General features: G+C 43.2%; 1 protein-coding gene across 1 annotated transcript; it reads right to left on the bottom strand.

Annotated features, from left to right (window-relative positions):
- Positions 1-14673: 14673 nt before the first annotated feature.
- On the bottom strand, positions 14674-18097 carry LOC147880554 (uncharacterized). The gene is made up of 7 exons (XM_087371180.1): positions 17927-18097; positions 17695-17814; positions 17302-17551; positions 15969-16973; positions 15670-15871; positions 15415-15505; positions 14674-15213 (listed from the first exon to the last, which is right to left on the bottom strand). Exons 1-7 carry the CDS (start codon positions 18076-18078, stop codon positions 15156-15158), a joined length of 1878 nt encoding a protein of 625 aa, XP_087227306.1. The 5' UTR covers positions 18079-18097; the 3' UTR covers positions 14674-15155.
- Positions 18098-18611: the final 514 nt, after the last annotated feature.

The following is an 18611-nucleotide window of genomic DNA, read 5'->3' as shown; positions in this document are numbered from 1 at the left end:
TGTTGCCGTAGCACCAGTAGAGCGAGATCTACAGCTGTGCCAATAGTGATCACACTTAAAGTAGATCCTACCATTGCCCGAGCATAGGAAGACTGGGACAAGAAAGACATATATGCATATCATTTGATCAAGCATAATGTGCAAGATGTCATGCTAGGACAACTCAACATAGTCAAGATGTCAAAAGAAGCATGGGATATGTTCGCAGCTCTTAATGAGTCCAAGAACACTTCCAAGATCCTCACACTGAGAAACCAAATCAATCAGAGTTTTTGCAGCAGTAGAGAAACCGGTCATGGTTATGTACTTAAGATCAAGGATTACAACAATCAACTCGTAGCAGCAGGAGAGACCATGAATCCTGAAGAAATGTTTTAAGTCATCTTGAATGGACTAGGACATGGATATGAGAATCTACTCCAGAGTATTGCCATTCAACAGCAAATTCCAACACTTGAAGAACTCTAGTCAGTGCTACTTGGTGAAGAACTCAGGACTCATGCCATTCACGCACGCATAGGTCATTTTAATAATCAAGCATTCACAGTTTCAAATAGAAGCAAAGGCAAAGGCAGAGGTAGAGGTAGAGGTAGATCATTTCAATGAAGTGATCATCATCAGCAACAAAGTCATAAAAAAGTCAGCGTCAGCATCATCCTCAGCAACATCAACATCATCCTTAGCAGCATCAGCATCAACAACCAATAGAAGTATCGTCTACCCCAAAGCACTTGGTCATGGAGACATACACCTTGCACTATGCCTATTGCATGTTGCTATAGAAGGTCTATTTGATGCATTGCTGGCAGTCGTTGGTGCCTTGGCTGGCCATTGAGGAGTCGCTGGAGGCTCATGGATTGGCATTGCTCGCTAGCGCCCTTGTAGAAGCTTGAGTCGAGGGTCGAGGCTGGAGGATGTTGCAAAGCACTGGAGCTGCTTCATGAGCCATGTGTAGATTTTTGGAGGAGGTAATTGCTAATCGTTGGAGAAATGCTCATGGGCGCTACCCTGACTGGGCTTGGTTCTGCTTGGTTGGAAGAATGCATTGGAGCCTAGGTATTTTTGGAGCTTGATGAAGAGTCATTTATGAGGATAAAGCCGCCTTTGAGCCTCTTTGGCATTGCGAGTGGGCTAGAGATGGGGGTTTTCAAGGCACGCTTGCTGGGCTCGCTGTTGAAGCTTGTATGAGGCCCATTGTGCTGTTGTGAGCTTTGTTGCTGCAGCATGTTGTTTGGGTGTGTGGCTATGGGATGGTAGAGCTTCACTTGTTGTCGGCTATAGAAGCCTAGTCGGGCTGACCATGGAGATTCCCTAGAGCCCAAAGTGTAGATGGAGTAGCTCTTGCTTGAAGATGAGGCTGGAAGTTGGACTTGTTGTAGAAGCAGTTCCGAAAATGGAAGCCCCCAAAACCAGAATCCAATAGAGGAAGGTTCCAAGGATGAGGGAATGCATCCACCAATGTGTCAAACATTCAGTGCAATTTTTATCATAAGTTTGGACATATGAAATTGCCGCAAGAAGCAGTATGACCAAGGCTATCAATCCAGCAGCAATCGAGGGAATTTTGGAGGAAGAGGAAATCATCGTGGTGGATAATCCAGTCACAATCATTATGCCAATGAACCTGAGAATATGTGTCTTGCAAGCAAATATATGCAAAAGACTAAAACAATATATCTTGACATTGATTGTAATTCAAACGGGGAATGCAGTTATCAACTCGATCAAGCAGATCAGGATCCTTGGTACATCGACAATGGTGCATCATCTGATATGACAAAGCATAAAAAATGGTTCACAGAGATGAAACCATTAGAAGGGCAGAAGAATGTCATATACACGGCAGATAACACACCAAATCCAATTCAAGGGAAAGCCATTGTCCCTATGAACAATTCACTAGTACGAAAGGATTGGTGAAATATGTACTCTATGTTTCGAAGCTCAGCAAGAACCTCTTGTCATTGGTTAAATGACGAAAATAAAATTATCAAGTCATCTTTGATGGGATGAATGCACGATCTGAGACAAATCCAAAGGACATCAACTAGTAGGAAAGTGGTCAAGGACAGATGCTTGTTCAGAATGCTAGAATGAGTACTAGATTTGCATGCCATGTCAGCTCCCGCAAATAGGTGCCACTTTTCGTAGTATGGCACAAGAGATATGGACATGCGAATTTCAAAAGCTTGATAGAACTCAGAAATCAAAATATGGCAATTGAAATTCCTAAGCTTTAGTTTCTTGGAAAAGATTGCGAAGCATGTTGCTTCGGTAAATGAAAGCGAACCAATTTTGGCAAAAGCACCTCTCGAGCATGAGGTATTTTTGATTTGATACACATAGATGTATGGGGTTATGCCCAGACCCGCAGCATCAATGGTTCACTTTACTACTTGACTTTCCTCAACGACTACAACAGATATTGTTGGGTCTACTTTCTGAAAGAGAAGTCTAAAGTCTTTTCTAGATTTCAAGAATTCAAAGCCATGGTAGAAAACCAGACAAGAAGAAAGATCAAAGTCATGAGATCAAACAGAGGAGGTGATTACATGTCTTTAGATTTCATGAACTTTTGCAAAAGTAATGGCATTCGAAGATAATTCACTTGTGCTGATACTACTCCGCAGAATGCATGAGCTGAAAGGAAGAATGTTACTTTAGCAGACAGTGCTAGAGCAATGCTCTGTGAGAAGCATCTTCTGAATCAGTATTGGGCATAAGCCATCGTCGCCACGACCAACTACTTGCTTAATCAACTTTCGACCGAACTGCTACAGGGTATGACATCTTAAGCCACGCATTGGGTATCTTGCACAACAATATGGCCAAGACTATGATGAGACTTATGCTCTAGTAGCAAAGATGGATTTGATATGATTCTTGATATCACTAGCAACACTCAATAGATGGAATGTGTACCAGCTTGATGTTAAGAATGCTTTTCTCAATGGTTACCTAGAAGAGGAAGTCTACATGCAACAACTAGCAGATTATGTTGAATCAGGAAAAGGGAATCAGGTTTTCCATCTCAAGAAAATTCTCTACTACGGCTTAAAGCAAGCACCTAGAAGTTGGTACAACAGAATCAACAAGTATTTTGCTAATCTAGGATACATTAAATCCAATGCAGGTCATACTCTCTACTACAAAGTTTAAGGGGAAGACATCACTATCGCACTTTTGTACGTAGATGATTTGATCGTGACTAGAAGCAATGATAGCTTCATAAAAAAGTTGAAACAAGACTTGGTGTAGAGTTTGACATGAAAGATCTTAGACTTATGCACTATTGTCTTGGTCTTGAGTTCTGGAGAGACTCAGATAACACCTTCATGAGTCAGCTAACAATCTGGTGTTTGGTATGAAAGATCAGAGACCTCTATGGACACATGCTCCACCCTACATTTTAGCTTGCAACACTAATACCTCTCTTTGAGTACTCATGGCACCATTCGAGGACATATCCAACAAGTACCATGTGAACTTATAGCTCGAGGCTTCACATGGAAGCACACACCATTTAGGATTTTGGAAGAGCTCCTCAAAATGTGCTCCACAGTCTTCGATTGCAAGGGAAGAACCAAATTGACCTTTGGTTGGATGGAACCTTGTATCCTTTGGAACCTGCCATGCAAAAGAGTCCTCCTTTTTATATAGTGCATGATTTGTTTGGTTTGTTGGCGACAGACATGTTGGATTGCTTCGTTATTGCAATCAATTGAACCATGCTCAGACAATGGCTTTGCAAGCAAGCGAGGCTCAGAGAGCCCAAGCAGAAGAATTAGCACATTTGGGAAACATTACTATTGTGCCAATGCATAGTAGTATGCAGGATCTCCAAATGCAAAACAAGGAACTTAGTGACAAATCCCATGCACTGGACTTGGAGCGACAAGAATTGGAAGAATCAATCCATAAGCTCGCTGAAAGCAAACAAGCATTTGAAAGTTCTATCTATGGCCAACTTCAACGTGTTGTGGAGAAGGAACGGATGAAGTCAATAAAACGAGTACAAAATTTAAAGGGAACACCTTTGGGATTGAAGGAGGGGAAGAGACAATTGCAATCTATGGATGCATTAGTGGCCAACAATGGTGCCCAAAAGAGGAGAGTATGGGCCACAAGAAGAGTGCCATGAGACATTGAAGTGGGTTTTCTAGCAAACCGGAATCCCATCAGATATTCAAATATAAGAGGCAGGGAAAACATTGACAATGGATGGGCATGGAATATTTCAAGTTAAATGGCATCTAATTGGTGATTTGAAGACCCTCAAGTGCTTGTATGGTTGTGATATAGTTGTAGATGTAAAATGGACATGCTTGTATGGCACCCACTCTCAGAAGATGCAAAAGGGAAGCCTACATTGGGTAAGTGGCATCCTTTCTTGCAACCAACGTGTAGCCCTTGATCACCACAAAAAGGATCCTAAGTGGGACTTACTCCGAAATATTCATGGTGTTGCATTGTTTTCACTAAGACTCACTTATACTCTACTTTAGGAATTTTATGGAGGATGTGATGGGAACAATGAAAATAGATGATAGTGACCCTTCATATGTTATAAGAAGATGTCATTGAAGTGTTGAAGGACCCTAGACAAAAAGGGTTACATGAACAAGTTGCTAGAGAGGTGATGAAGGATGTTAAGGGCCTTGTGCAAGCAACGGAGGTGCTTGGAGCTTGTGACACTGCTGGTGTAAGTCGTGAAGCTTACAACTCTGTTTTTAAAATTTTAAAGTCTGCTATGGAGGAAAAGTATAAGATATCTATAGTGCCATTGCCAACACCTTGGTCTACAAGGCTTGCACATCAAGAAACAAACCAATGTGCTAGAGAAAAGCTTGGAGGATACCATTGTGTAAGTGGCAAAATGACTTAGAAGAGTAAAAAGAAATCTCACATCCCAACGTTTGAGATGAATGCTTTTAATAATGTTTATGTGGATGTAGAGAATCTGCAAAGAGCCATGGTCAAATTCTATGTGATGAGAGAAGAAGCTAAGAGAAATTCCCTCTTCGCATTCAACTTTACTTCTCATATTCTATATTTTTACTATATTTCTCTTTCATATAAAAATGGATGAAGCTCAGTTGAAAGAGCACAAGGTAGAGAGAGTGAGCATTTGTATTATGAATGACGCCTTGCATTTTGCTCAAGGATGAGGAAGATGAGCAGGGTTTCTCAGTCCAATCTAAGAAGGACATATGGTGGCTTGCAACATTTGAGACCACATTAGGGATAGACAGAGCTCATGCCTTCAAGTTAGACAAAAAATAGAGATCCTCCAATGAGAGAAAGGCCAACATTATGTTGGAAATGATTTTCTAAAAAAAAAAAAAAGACTTTATCTCTCTAGAGATGCTTGACACACTGACATTTTGAAGTTCCCCACTCTTGCTTTCCAGTGTGTCATAAATGCTACACAAAATCCCAAAACAGATAAATTGACATTTTGAAAGTTCTCACTCAACGAGCATTTTTGAGTGTGTCATAAATGTCTTTTGGGAGATATCAAAATGACCAAATCAAGCATCTAACAAGAATGTGCTTAAGAAAGCGATTTGGGCACTTGGCCCCAAGCCAAATGCCCAAATCACTTTCTTAAGCACAATCCTGTCAGGCGCTTGTTTTGGTCATTCTGATCCCTCTAGGAGGCCAAATTTAGTGATTCAAAAGTCATTTTGGGGTTTTTTGCCTGCTCTGGACACAATGGTGCTGCCAAAACCACAAAATTCCACACCAAAATATGAAAAACTCATTTGAATACTTGGACATAACATTTATGACACAATAAAAAATGCTCGAGCAAGAACTTCAAAATGTCAGCTTATTTGTTTTGCAATTTATATCTCCACGTGAATGCTCGAACATATAAATTTGTGCTTCTCACTCTAGAAAATTTTATTTTGAGCCAAGAAAATTAGAAAATCATGAATTTCTTACAGGGTCCCAAAATGAGCTCCGCTTTTTCCTTATGTTGGAGCATGTACATGTGTGTACTTTGCATGCTGAACTATGCATACTTGACACGTTACTCTATCTCCATCTACTTTATGCTTGGAATTTAATGCTGTAGCAAGTCTCTACACAATGCATTGCAAAAGTTGAAGAACTAGTCTCATTGATGGGCCTTCACGGAGGCAATGTGAAGATTAAGCAGGACAAGAAACACTTAGGAAAGACACAAAAACTTCTTGCTAAAAAGTCCATGGGCGGAGAAAAGGCAAAGAGGTTCTTGTCCAACCACAATGCTGATAAGAAAAACATACATTGGGGTTGGGAGTACTCGAAAGCTTTGTGCAAGTGCACTATGAAACAAGCTTCACATCCGTCAACAATATGCACACCTGAAATAATACTCAATTTGTTTCAATACCATGAGCCTTAGAGTCATGGGATCAAATGGTGTGAAAGGAATAGCTTATTTCACAAATTAAAGTTAAGGTCATTGAAGCACAACTACAAACTCCCAGAAGCAAAATTGCAACAAGGAAAATAGTTCTAATAACTTTATGCCAGAAACTTGACAACCAATGCTTTTGCAATGCAAAACAAGTGTTCATCACCCCCCCACCACATTATCACATCAACCAACATATTCTATGACTTCACACCTTTCCAACACCTACAAGTACTAGAAAAAGACTAAAACAACAATGCTCTCGACAACCTATGCCTCTTATTTAGTGTGATGGAGGTTGTTTCATGGTTTCAAACCTATTGGTTGAACAAACACAAATCAAACACTTTCGAGCTATCGCAACCATGGGATAGGAGTCATTGCACTAGGAAATGCCCATGATGGTTCAAATTTTGTAGAATAGCCTTTTTGATGGACACAATCTAGTAACGAAACTCACCCCATCCCTTGGGTACAAAGACTATTATAAATAACTACAATCCAATCCTTCTTAGCCTTTTTGATGGACATAATATACCAACAAAGCTCACCCTAACCATTGGGTATAAAGACTTTTTTGATACTTGCATGTTCCCACCGCCACAAGGTAGGGGTCATTGCATTGGGCAATGCTTATAGAGGTTCAAATGTCAACCACAATTCAATCCTTCTTAGCCTTTTTGATGGACACAATTTATCAATGAAACTCTCCCTAAGCCTTGGCTACAAATACTTTCTCAATACTTCTGAGTTCCCACCACCATGGGGTAGGGTTCATCGCACTAGGCAATGCTCGTCATGGTCCAAATGTTGTAGAAAACAAGTTGAAAGGGAGTCCAAAAACAACGAGGAAGAGAAAAGACTCACCATTAAAAGAGGGGTGCATGCAGGGAGGGTTGGGCAAGGTGGCGCCAAGGCCTCCTATGCGGTAGCAGTGCTTCTAGAGGAGGGTTGTTCGCCTTACCAGTTAGATTGAGATTTGCTCCTCACATTCCCTTGTGAGAAGAAAACTCAAGAATCAGCCACCATCGAGGAAGAGAGGACCCAAGAACATTAATCTCACCTAGCAAAGAAGGCAGTCCCAACGGGTCAAGCAATAGTGCATATAAAACCAAAAGTGAAGAACTAGGAAGAGAAGTCATCTCAAGATCAGAAGAAAATGTTCAGAGAACAAATGAATGAATGTGAAGTCCACAAAAAGAGGAAGACTCATAATCCTCCAAAAATCAAATATGGCTCTATAACTATGTGCAATAAAGTTGTAGTTGTATAATCATCCAAGTTTAGCCACATTGTGGCCTCACTACTACATATTGTATAGGATTTGGGGGGGTCCCTAGTGATGTATTATGACCCATAAGAGGACTAGGATATTGATTTCACTAGTGGAATGTGATGGAGAGCAAAAGTAGAGCCAACAGCGTAGATTGTGCATTCATGAAACGATTGAGTAAAAGGTTTGTATAGGATTTTGGGGGTTCCTAGTGAAGTATTATGAGCAGTGTAGATTGTGTGTTCATGAAACGATTGAGTAAAAGGTTTGTATAGGATTTTGGGGGTTCCTAGTGAAGTATTATGATCGATGTATGAATTTGATAAAAGAAAGAACATTGGATATTGATGTTAGCAAAGGAAGGTGATAGAGAATGAAAGTAGAGCCACTAGGGTAGAATGTGCATTCATGAAACTAATTTAGTGCAGGCAAATGTATTTCCATAATGTATTTTCATGTGACCTATATGTGCATTTAAGAGGCTTGGTTTGCGAAACTTAATTGAAAGACAAAACGATTTAAGAGGCTTGGTTTGCCAAACTTCATTGAAACAAAAATGATGGAAGAGATCATGATCGAGTGAAGGTTTGTGCATCTCTAAGTTAATGGTCTTCCTTAAAAAGCCTATCAATTAGTTGCGAGCAATGTCTTCACCCAACTCTACACATTAACATATTATTCTCAAACAAGATTCAACTTTCTCTTTGTTTTTCTCTAAGATAACCATAGTGTCATCTGCAAACAATTGGGAGTATAATTTTTCTCCTAAGGGGAACATCAATCCCTTTATAACACCTTCATCAATATCTTTTTTAAGCATGCCTATCAGCAAAACTAAACATAGGGAAAATAGAAGAGGGGCAAGCAGGAAACCTTGCCTCACCAATCTCCATGACTCGGGTATTCCAACCACTCTTGCAATAAGGCATAAAATCACTGAGGCATTTCCAAACAAAGTTTTTACCATTCCCACAAAAGCACTACCAAACCTAAATCGATCTAATACAAAACATATGAAATCCCACCAAATGTGATCATGTGCCTTATCAAGGTTAACACTAATCAAGATACACTTCTACCCCAATGCACAGGCATAGTCCAAGACTGTTGAGATATTTTGAACGTTCTACAAAATATCCCTTCCCATGATAAACTTCATGAGTTCCCTATTCACCAAATACCCCCAAACTTCTCGAACCCTTAGGGAAAGTGCCTTTGCTAATTTCTTATAGGACATATTCAACATGGTGATTGGCCTCCAATGACCCACTCTTAGCCTGTTTTAATGTCAAGAAAGAGTTTCATTAGCTCTACATTAAAATCCTTAGAAGAAGTCCATGTAGCATTCAAAATTTCTTGGTAATCACTCTGAATGTCATCTCAAAAGGCCATAAAGAACTCAATCATTAGACCATCTAGTCTAGGTGAGTTCTCCTTTTGCATCAAAAATAGAGATGACCTTAGAGAAACTTCTCGAGAGCCCCTATTAGGCTTTGGGCAAGAGATACTCAATAGCTAACCACCATTGGCCCAACACCTCAACCGTTAAGCTCAAAAAGTGAAAAGAAAATACTACCAAAACAATATGGCAACATAGATACTTGTGAAAAAAAAAGGTACCCAAGGCTAGGAACAACACAGTTAACCTCCTTACAATTGACATGAATTAGTAAACCTAGAAAGAAGACAAGGGACCCAAAATGAAACCTATCATGTGTCCAAATGTTCAAATCTTAACCAGGGGTTCAAGAAAATGGCAGACAAAAGAGGACCTCTTCGTCTGTGGGAGAGATCCTAAGAGAGCCAATGTACAAGAAATAAACCTGAGAAGCTATAAAAGGGCTTCATAATAAAATGTCACACAACAAATTGAAGATGCAATTTTAGAAATATAGACTTCAATGGCAATTCTAAAAAGTACCAGGTTGAAACAGTGAGTATGAAGTTCAAACAAAAATCCTCGCTAATCAGTCACATGTGGACTTCCATCGTCAATGCACAACAAGAGGGAAGCACTAACAATAGTAATAAACAACCCTTTTTTTGGTGAAATGCAATAAAACAACTGGTGAGCATACTAGTGCCCTGTTAATTGGATCACTACCCACTAGGTTGAGAGGTCAATCATGTTTGGCATAACCAAGCTCAAGGAACAATGGGTGTGAAACTTCTTGGTCGTGGGCATCTCGTTTTAGCTTTGGTACAACCTGATACTTGGGTTGTAGTAGCTTGGTTTACTGAATGGGGGTGGGGGCCTATTGGTCCCATGAAACCCCCATTGGCACAAAATATCTACTTAATTTATGGTTGTCAAATCACATCTTAATACTCTAGTCTTTTGCTTTGCCAATGGTTTGTGGGATATCCTTTAACATTTGTTTATTGATGTAACAACCATCCTTTGCAATTGAGGATTTCACCTATTTGTAAGGTGAAGTTGGAGTACCCCAATTAAACAAAGTTCAAACGGATAACTTCAAAATTTTATGTAAAGGGGGGACTTGAACTCAGACATACATTATCCTCCCATGTATTCTTACCACTAGGCTATACGAAGGTGTCATAAAAGAGATAGACTATAAGGGTTTTAAATCCTCACCGTCCCAAAATAAAGGGGAGGGGCTCTTGTCCTCAAATGGCAACCCCCTGGTATAAACATTAAGTAAAATTTTGGTTCCCTTGCCCTCTTTGACAAAACATGTGTGCCTCAGGATCTATGGAGCACTCTAAGGTGGATGGAACCTATGTGGAAACATGATGAAGAGAGTGCTCATGACATGTATCTCAAGTCAATTAGGTTCCAAGATAGATTAGCTTGGACTCATAAAGAGAATCTTGAGATAGTGCAAAGTGCTTCATTGAATTACTTCAAATGAACCTCCCTTTTATAGGTGAGGGTACTTACATCCATTTGCTTGCTCACATGTGGGATATCTCCTCCATGCCATGTGGCAGCTTACCCTTTGCTCATACCTTTGCTCTACAAGTGCTCATGGCACCACAACTCTCAACACCTCCCCTTGGTGCCATGATCCTTTGGCTACTGCAAGGTGGTCAGATGTGAGTTACATTCCATCACCTCCCCTTAGTGCATGCATTGCTACTTAAGGTGGTCAAGTGTGGCTTTTACATGTCAATACCTCCCCTGGGTGCTTTCATAGCTACTCTCAGGTGGTCAGGTTTGATTTACAAAATATAGGCAAGGTTGGCAAGGTTTTTGCTTTTCATTACATTCCATTGATGTCACCTTTTGGCTCATGGCTTGATGATGACTCGTTTGCTGCTTTGCTTGGTGTAGCTATCTGCATGATGCTTTGTTCTTCCATGTGCCTTAATGCTTTATGTGTGGATGCCATGTTTCGGGCTATGGTCATCTCATACACTTGTGCTTTTGGCATGCTTATGACAATAATGTGTGCATTCATGCTTTGCTTTTCCATTTGTTGCAAAGGTCTTACCAATTGAATTCTTTCAATATTGGCAGTGTCTAATTGCATACAATGATTCTGACTTGACAGGCGCGTAGAGCTTGAAAAGACGATCACTTTTCCTTTTTGGAGCGTGTGCAAATTCTTCCTGGATTGGAAGTTATGGCTTGTTGAAGGTTTTGTGAAGAAGAGGGGGCCTTGATGATGTGGCATAGGCATTCATATGCTGCTTGCAGGACTGTGCTTGGCAAGGGGCCTTATGCCATGTGGCAAAACATTCACTTAACCAAACCTCAATAAACCTAACCATGAACTTTAACCAAGGTTGACTTAACCATAGTGATTTCAAACTTAACCACGGGTGCTTCTAACTAACCCTAGTTAGTATTTATCTGCCACATGTCTTTTTGTGGGGAGACCTTAGGAGACTTTGTATTTCTTCTCTTCTCCAATTTCCGTCGATGGAGTCGTCTGTCGGTGGAGACTAGCACTGCTCCATCGCTGCTACTGTCGTTTAGAGATGGAGGGGCTGCCCATCGTTAGTGGAGGCTTTGGAGCTCGAGTCACTAGAGCCAAACGATTGCTGTGTGCGTCGTTCAAGTCGACGTTGGCGAGACTGCTCTTGCTTGTCTACGCTGTGTGAGGAGCCAGTTTGTGGAGGTGCCGTCAGCTTTGCTTACCTGCGCTACTGTTTGAAGCGTAGATAGCGGCTAGCTGCCCGTGTCAAATCCATCGATGGAGCTGTTGCTGGAAGCGTTTGATGCGAGAGTCTTCTTTGAGGTTGTGGCATCGAGGAGCGCTACTTTGCTTGAAGCTTTGGCGCAGTCGTTCAGTTCAGGAGCTTTGTTGGTGAGGCCGCTCGTTGACAGCAACTGTGTAGGGCTGCATTGCCTTTGTTGAGGTCGTCAGGCTACCGGTAGGGCTGGCGAGGTTGCAGACAGGTAGGCAGAAGCTTAAGCTGCTTGTCGTGATGGAGGCTGGAGCCGCCTTTGAAGCTGAGCGTTGGAGCTTGTTGCAGAGTCACGGGTAGGTAGGCCCTTTGCTAGCACTGCTGGTCGAGCTTTGGAGCTCTGTGGATCTTTCGGGTCCGTAGCTTTCGGATCTGCAGCTAGCCGTAGGTGTCGAGGATGTCGGTGCAGCCTATTGCAGGTGGTTGAACCATCCGTGGCGACTGGCTGTTGAAGGATTCACTTGTTCTTCTGTGTCGCGGCACCTTGCAGGGTCCATTGATGAAGAGCCTCTGCAGGGCAAATACTTTGCATGGGCAACGAACTTTTCGTTTGCCTTTTCTACACCCCCCCCGCCTCTGTGCTATTTTGCTTGGAGGAGGCGTGGCTGTCAGAGGAGTCGCTGAGGCGTGGCTTGGAGGTAGACGCCATTTTGCGATCCAAATGCTTTGCTACAATGGACAAGCTCCATTAATCGTCATTGCGGTAGAAAACTCCATGGATTGGACATGGAAATATATACTCCTTCATCAACAACACTGAATCATTTCAGTCAAACTCTCCGTGAATTCTATCTCCCTCTCTATCTTGATCCTAAGACATTTTCTTCTCTCAATCTAGTCTCCTTGAGCTCATGATCTATTTCAGGATGTTAGCTTCCTTTCAATCTCAGAGATACATATTCTCTCTTTCAAAGAACCTCACTCATGAATTTCTCACAAGAAGAATCGAAAAGAGCTGAAGCCTATGGACGGAATTTTCTCTCACAAAGATCACTCAAGAAAAAACTCACTCTAAAATTGAAACTAACCTAGGGGAAAAACATGAGCTCCTAAGACATGCCTACAACTAATCTAGGAATGGAAGCAATCCTAATGAGCTACTAATGAGCTAAACTAGGAGAACTAAACCTATGCTCTGATACCATGACAAAACATGTGTGCCTCAGGATCTATGGAGCACTCTAAGGTGGATGGAACCTATGTGGAAACATGATGAAGAGAGTGCTCATGACATGTATCTCAAGTCAATTAGGTTCCAAGATAGATTAGCTTGGACTCATAAAGAGAATCTTGAGATAGTGCAAAGTGCTTCATTGAATTACTTCAAATGAACCTCCCTTTTATAGGTGAGGGTACTTACATCCATTTGCTTGTTCACATGTGGGATATCTCCTCCATGCCATGTGGCAGCTTACCCTTTGCTCATACCTTTGCTCTACAAGTGCTCATGGCACCACAACTCTCAACACTCTTCGCCATTCTCCCCCATTGTGTTGTCTCTCTCCCTCCAATATGTCCCCCTTGTGATCTCTCTCCCCCTATCGCCCTCAACTCTCTCCTCCTTAGTGATCTCTCCTCCACCCCCATTCTCTCCCCTCCAAGCCCCTATGCCTACCCATCACCTTCCCTACCTAGCTCTTCCCTTGCTAGCCCCTTGCATTTTCCTCCCCTCCTCAATGCCTCCCCTCTCTCACCTACCCCGCACCCACCCCTCTCTCTCCCTCCCTTTCTCCCTCTCTCTCTCTCTCTCTCTCTCTCTCTCTCTCTCCACATGTTGGATGTGGCGCATTGTCAGTGTGTTAGTAATGTGAGGTTGTTATGGTGGGTTGCAGGATGACTAACATTGCAAAAGCGCAAAAGGAAGCTGAAGAGACCTACAGACGATTGCAGATGACTTGGCAACATCAGAGTTGTGCAATGGGGTAACTGTGGGAGATCAACACCTACCTCCCATCATGTCTCTGAAGGTCTCAACACAATGCACCCAAACCTCCCTCCTCCCCTAATCTCCTGTCTCATCTACCCAACCTCTAGAATTTTTCTCTAGACCTCCAAATCCCTCCACATGGCAACTCCCTTGCCCTCCTTTCCTTCCATGTGGCTTCTTCTCATTGCATTACTTATGACGTTCTACCTTGCCACAAGTACAATGTATCCCCTCTTCTTATATGGTGTATTAATAGCAAACATCGTGTAGAAAGAGGTGATTCTTTTTGAGACATGTATACTAACACACCTAAGTTTCATTTCTATTAGTTGATGTTCTCTCGAATGTCCAAAAACTTGTGAGTGTATCCTTCACAGCATTTGCAACTTTGATCTTCTTGCACTAGAAATGTTGCTATATCAACTCATACAATGCATTGCCTAAACACATAAGCATTCCATGTACATAATACTTTGATGGAGTCATCAAGATACTGCAAGGGTTGTTGACTCAAGGGTTGCTGACTCTATGATTTGCACCTTGCAAGCTTGAAATTTTCACTCCCAAGTGTTTAAGAATGGAAGATCTTCACTCATTATGATGGGGGGTCTAAGGCTCGAAATGTAATACATAAGTGCATGTGTGCTAAGCCATTCCATAGATTCAAGAAGGAGCTTGTCATCTAGCATAGTGGTGACATGCATATGTGAATCAAGAGACATCTCTGATCAACCAAGTTGAGAGTTCTCTTTTGGAAGTTTGTGTGTTCCTTCCTCGTTATCTCCTCTCCCTTCAATTCTCATATCATAACCACTAAAGTGACATATAAACATGGATCTTGCTTAATTTTGGACATCTATGGCAACAATACCATAATCACTAAAATGACAAGGATATATTGGCCCATTGGTGCCATGAAAAGAGGTGGATCAAATAGCTTAAGCTCAATTAAAATGGGGGCATAGCCCATTTTTGCTAGACTCAAGGGCTTCGAGGGGTATTTTACAAGAATTAGTCGGAAGGCCTTGCATGTTCACTACATGCGATCGTTCCTCCTTGGAAAGAGACTCCCTATGCCATCTTCCAAGCATCCTTGCAGCATTTTTCGAGAGTCAATCGGCCAAGAGTCATAGGACAAAGGGCAAAATGATGATGGTGGTGACAACGGCGCAGAGATTGAGGCAAGCAGAGTCACATATACAAGATTCAATGGCCTATGGATGGATGGCTTGATCGAGATCAAATGCATGGAGGAGCCACCGATATGCCCAAATTGGAGAAGGAATTCTGTCCAAAAACTTCTGGTTCAACACTAATATGCCAATATTGGAGAAGAAATGCCAGCCTTAATATGTTCATGTTGGAGGAGGAATGCTGTTCAAAACTGCTGGTTACTTGGCCTGAGAAAGATTCTTATATACAGCTCGCATGTCCGCATTCCTGTTAATCCTGTAGATAAGCAAGGTCACAAATTCAGTTTCTCTTCGGATTCTTGAAAGATCTCAACTGAAGTTCTCCTCAATTCTCTTTGAGGATGGCACTATGTCTGAAGAGAACTGGATATTCAACAATCTTTTCCCACTACATCTTAATTCTCTTTGCAGATGATACTACTTCCCACCGATTTACATCAAAATATCCTTAACGTACCGGTAGAGCATTTTTCCTGTGGAAGACGGATCAGCATACATCCATTCAGGAGCAAAGTCCACCAGCAGCTGCAGCTGCTCACTTATTTCGCCTAGCCCACACAAAGCAACCTTTGAGATTAAGCTTGGGTCGGAGAATAACACACGGGCATCCTAGCTTGCAGCATATAAAATTTTGAGGTTTCAAGATGCACAGCAAAAAAAAAGGGAAGCTTTGTAGGAATACAGCATATGCTGCCCATTCCTCAGTGCTCACCTTCATCGGTTATGTCCGGATGTGAGGACAGAACCATCTGCGTAAGATCTTTACGAGTTAACACCGTCCGATTGCTTGACTGGAAGATGAGCCGCACCATATTGAACAACTGCGGCAATCCAGCAATCATCTGCTGACGCCTTCTAGCTTTCTCCAGCCCAGACTCTGCATCATGGCGCAGTTTTCTCTCTGTTGCTTGCATCTGCAATGCAAGGTTGTGAGTGCCTGTCCCTCGACTCTCTTGTCAAGCTATGGCGTCGAGGCAAAAGCACAAAAAAGTTAACTATTGTAGGACTCACCTTCTCCAGGAGATCTTTTGGAAGGACCTTGAGGATTTCCTTATCAGATGCAGACAAGGTGTCCGCCTCATCCAAATCCAAAATGTTATTGCGCACCGGGCGCTTTGGAGGGGTGCCGAACCGCAACGATTTGATGACACCCTGATTCTTTATAGAGGAGTCCTGAGAGTATTTTGAAGGATGGTCCGCTAACACAGCTGAGGAGCTTGATGTGACTCGGTCGTATGGACTGGCAGCAGGAGTCGAGGAAGAAATTTGAGGAGGAGACAGGAACGGATTGGAGAGAATGGAACAAGGAGTTTGAGCGGCACTCTGACATTTGGGGTTAGTGGAGGTGGCAATAGCAGATGGGGGAGACGAAAGGGGAGAAACTGCACTGATGCGAGCCGAGGGTGACGCACCCTTTTCAGCCGGGCGTTTCTGCGGAGTAGAATAGACAGAAGGGGGTTTCCCGCGTTTTTGTGGGGTGGAGCAGCCGGAGGGGGGTTTGGCACCGTTCTGAGGGGTGCAAGGGGAGGAGGAAGGAGCATTCTTACACCGCGTGAGAGAGAAATGTGGCTTGATCGAGGGAGAGGAGCTGAGAGGAGAAGAGGGGGGTGGATCGGAGGGGAGGTGTGCAGGCTGTCCTGAAGCTGGAGGTCTGCGGGATTCAGCAGAGAAGTGTCGTTTGAAAATGGAAGGGAGATGAGAAGATGAAGATGAAGATGGAGGAGGAGGAGCAAGGGGAGGGCGTTGCAGTTTGCTTGGCGATCTCGGGAATTTCTTGAGCTGGGAAGGATCAAATGCTACCGGCAGAGACAAGGGGAGAGGCTCCTCCTCCTCAGCTTCTGCCGGAGCTTCATCCTCATCAACTTCTGAGGAAGAACTCAAATTCTGCTTCGGATCACCGGATTTCTGCGCTACCAGCACCTCCTCTTCAGGCATCTTGGCAACATTGTCGTCGCCATAGCCAGAAACTGCTGAAGCTCGGCCCGGAATGCTTGCCTCAGGCACGTCGACGTCGTCCTACACAACACAGAAGCACGATCACACTATGGCCACGAGGAATACGATCATGCCATGGCTAAATAGGAACACGACTACGCCATAGCCAGAATGAACCAAGCTGAGCACACATGAACACGATTACGCCAAAGCCAGGATGAACGGAAAGAAATCGAATGGCATAGCCACAAAGGACACGATTGCGCCATAGCCAGGATGAACACTCGAAAGAAATCCAATGAATCATCATATCCCAAGCTAAGCGAAACTGAGCGCAGCGAAATCCAATGAGTCACCTACTCAAAACGAAACGAAGCGAAATCCAATTAATCAAACGCCAAATCCATACCTTTGGATTGGCCTTCGCAAACTCGAGCAATCGCTTGTGAAACTCCTGCCTCCTGGCCACCATCTCCGTGGATTTGCGTGGCGTTGCTGCTGCTCCTTTTCCTGAGGATGTGGGAGAGAGAGGCAAAAGCGTGACGCGCAGGTCCTTGGTAGAGCTGAGTGATTCGGCATTCCAAGCCGAGTACTCTTCGAGCTGCAGAGCTTCGGGGAGGATATGCTTCATCTGCGCGAGATGGCTACGAAGGAACCGCCTGCAGGGAGGCAAACCAGATCAATCCGCTGTTACAGACAGTAAGGACCATTCCATTGATGAAGAAGCTCTCTCGCGTCCTACAAAGAGGAGCACAAGGAAGAAGAAATCTGCAGAAATGGCAGGGAGAAAAGGAGCGGTTACCGTTGCGTGGAGCTCTCAACAGCGGCAGCGATGGCGGAGAAGGAGCAGATGTGGTGGCGGAGGCGGAGGAGGCAGATGGAAGCCTCCATGGAGTGGTAGAACTGCTCGAGGAGAAGCAATCTAGCGCAGGAAAAAAAGTGAGAGAGAGAGAGAGAGAAAAGGAAGAAAGAAAAACAAGAAAAATCCATGGCGAAGAAGGAAGGAAGAGGAGGAGGAGGAGGAGGAGGAGAACCTGGGAGGAAGGCAAGGCTGAGGGGAAGGGGAGGGGGAGCGGCATAGCTGCTGCTGGGGCTGGAGCTGGTGCTGCTTCTTTCGGCTACGAAACGAGAGAATGCCGAGAGCTTGCTTTTCTCTGTCGATTCCGCCATAGCCAGAGCTCTTCATTTGTAATTCCAACAAGAATATGAAGATGATGAAGAAGAAAAGAGAAAAGATGAAGAAGAAGAAGAAGAAGAAGGAGAGGAAGCAAATTTTCATCTATCCACTTTCCCGCGCTTCTTCCATGGCGGGAAAGCTGACGTGTCCCGCCACGTTTCAGCCCCCCCCTCCGATGACGTTTCACTCCCAACCCCCCCATGACGTGTCACTCCGTCCTATCTGGCACGCCCATCCCATGCCTCCTTCCACGTGTCACTCCTTTCCATGCCCATGTCTCACTTCTCTAGACCACGCCCAACCAGTGTTCACAAAAAAACTAGAATGCTCGGCTAGCTGCTAAGTATAGGCTATTGTAAGTTGCTAATAATAGGTCCGTTGATCTAACGGCTTTGAATGTGCCACATGGCTTCGAAGGATTTTAGAGTTTCATAAAACGCTTTAGTGCTGGCCAAGTAAAAAAAAAAACCTCAACCAATCACAAAACTTGAGGCTTCGAAAAGTTTTTTGGCCCTGAAAAGGGTCTTAGTGCGGGAGTGGAA

This window comes from Dipteris shenzhenensis, chromosome 32 (genome assembly GCF_047967505.1).
Source record: "Dipteris shenzhenensis isolate YYH24624 ecotype China chromosome 32, Dip_SZ_1.0, whole genome shotgun sequence".
NCBI lineage: Eukaryota > Viridiplantae > Streptophyta > Polypodiopsida > Gleicheniales > Dipteridaceae > Dipteris > Dipteris shenzhenensis.
This window is presented reverse-complemented; position numbering and strand designations above follow the sequence as displayed.

Coding starts and splice junctions, on each gene's coding strand:
- LOC147880554 (XM_087371180.1), bottom strand. CDS start 18,078: ATGAAGAGCTCTGGCTATGGCGGAATCGACAGAGAAAAGCAAGCTCTC. Junction 17,552..17,694: donor GTTGAGAGCTCCACGCAACG/GTAACCGCTCCT, acceptor GCCTCCCTGCAG/GCGGTTCCTTCGTAGCCATC. Junction 15,872..15,968: donor CAAAAGATCTCCTGGAGAAG/GTGAGTCCTACA, acceptor CTTGCATTGCAG/ATGCAAGCAACAGAGAGAAA.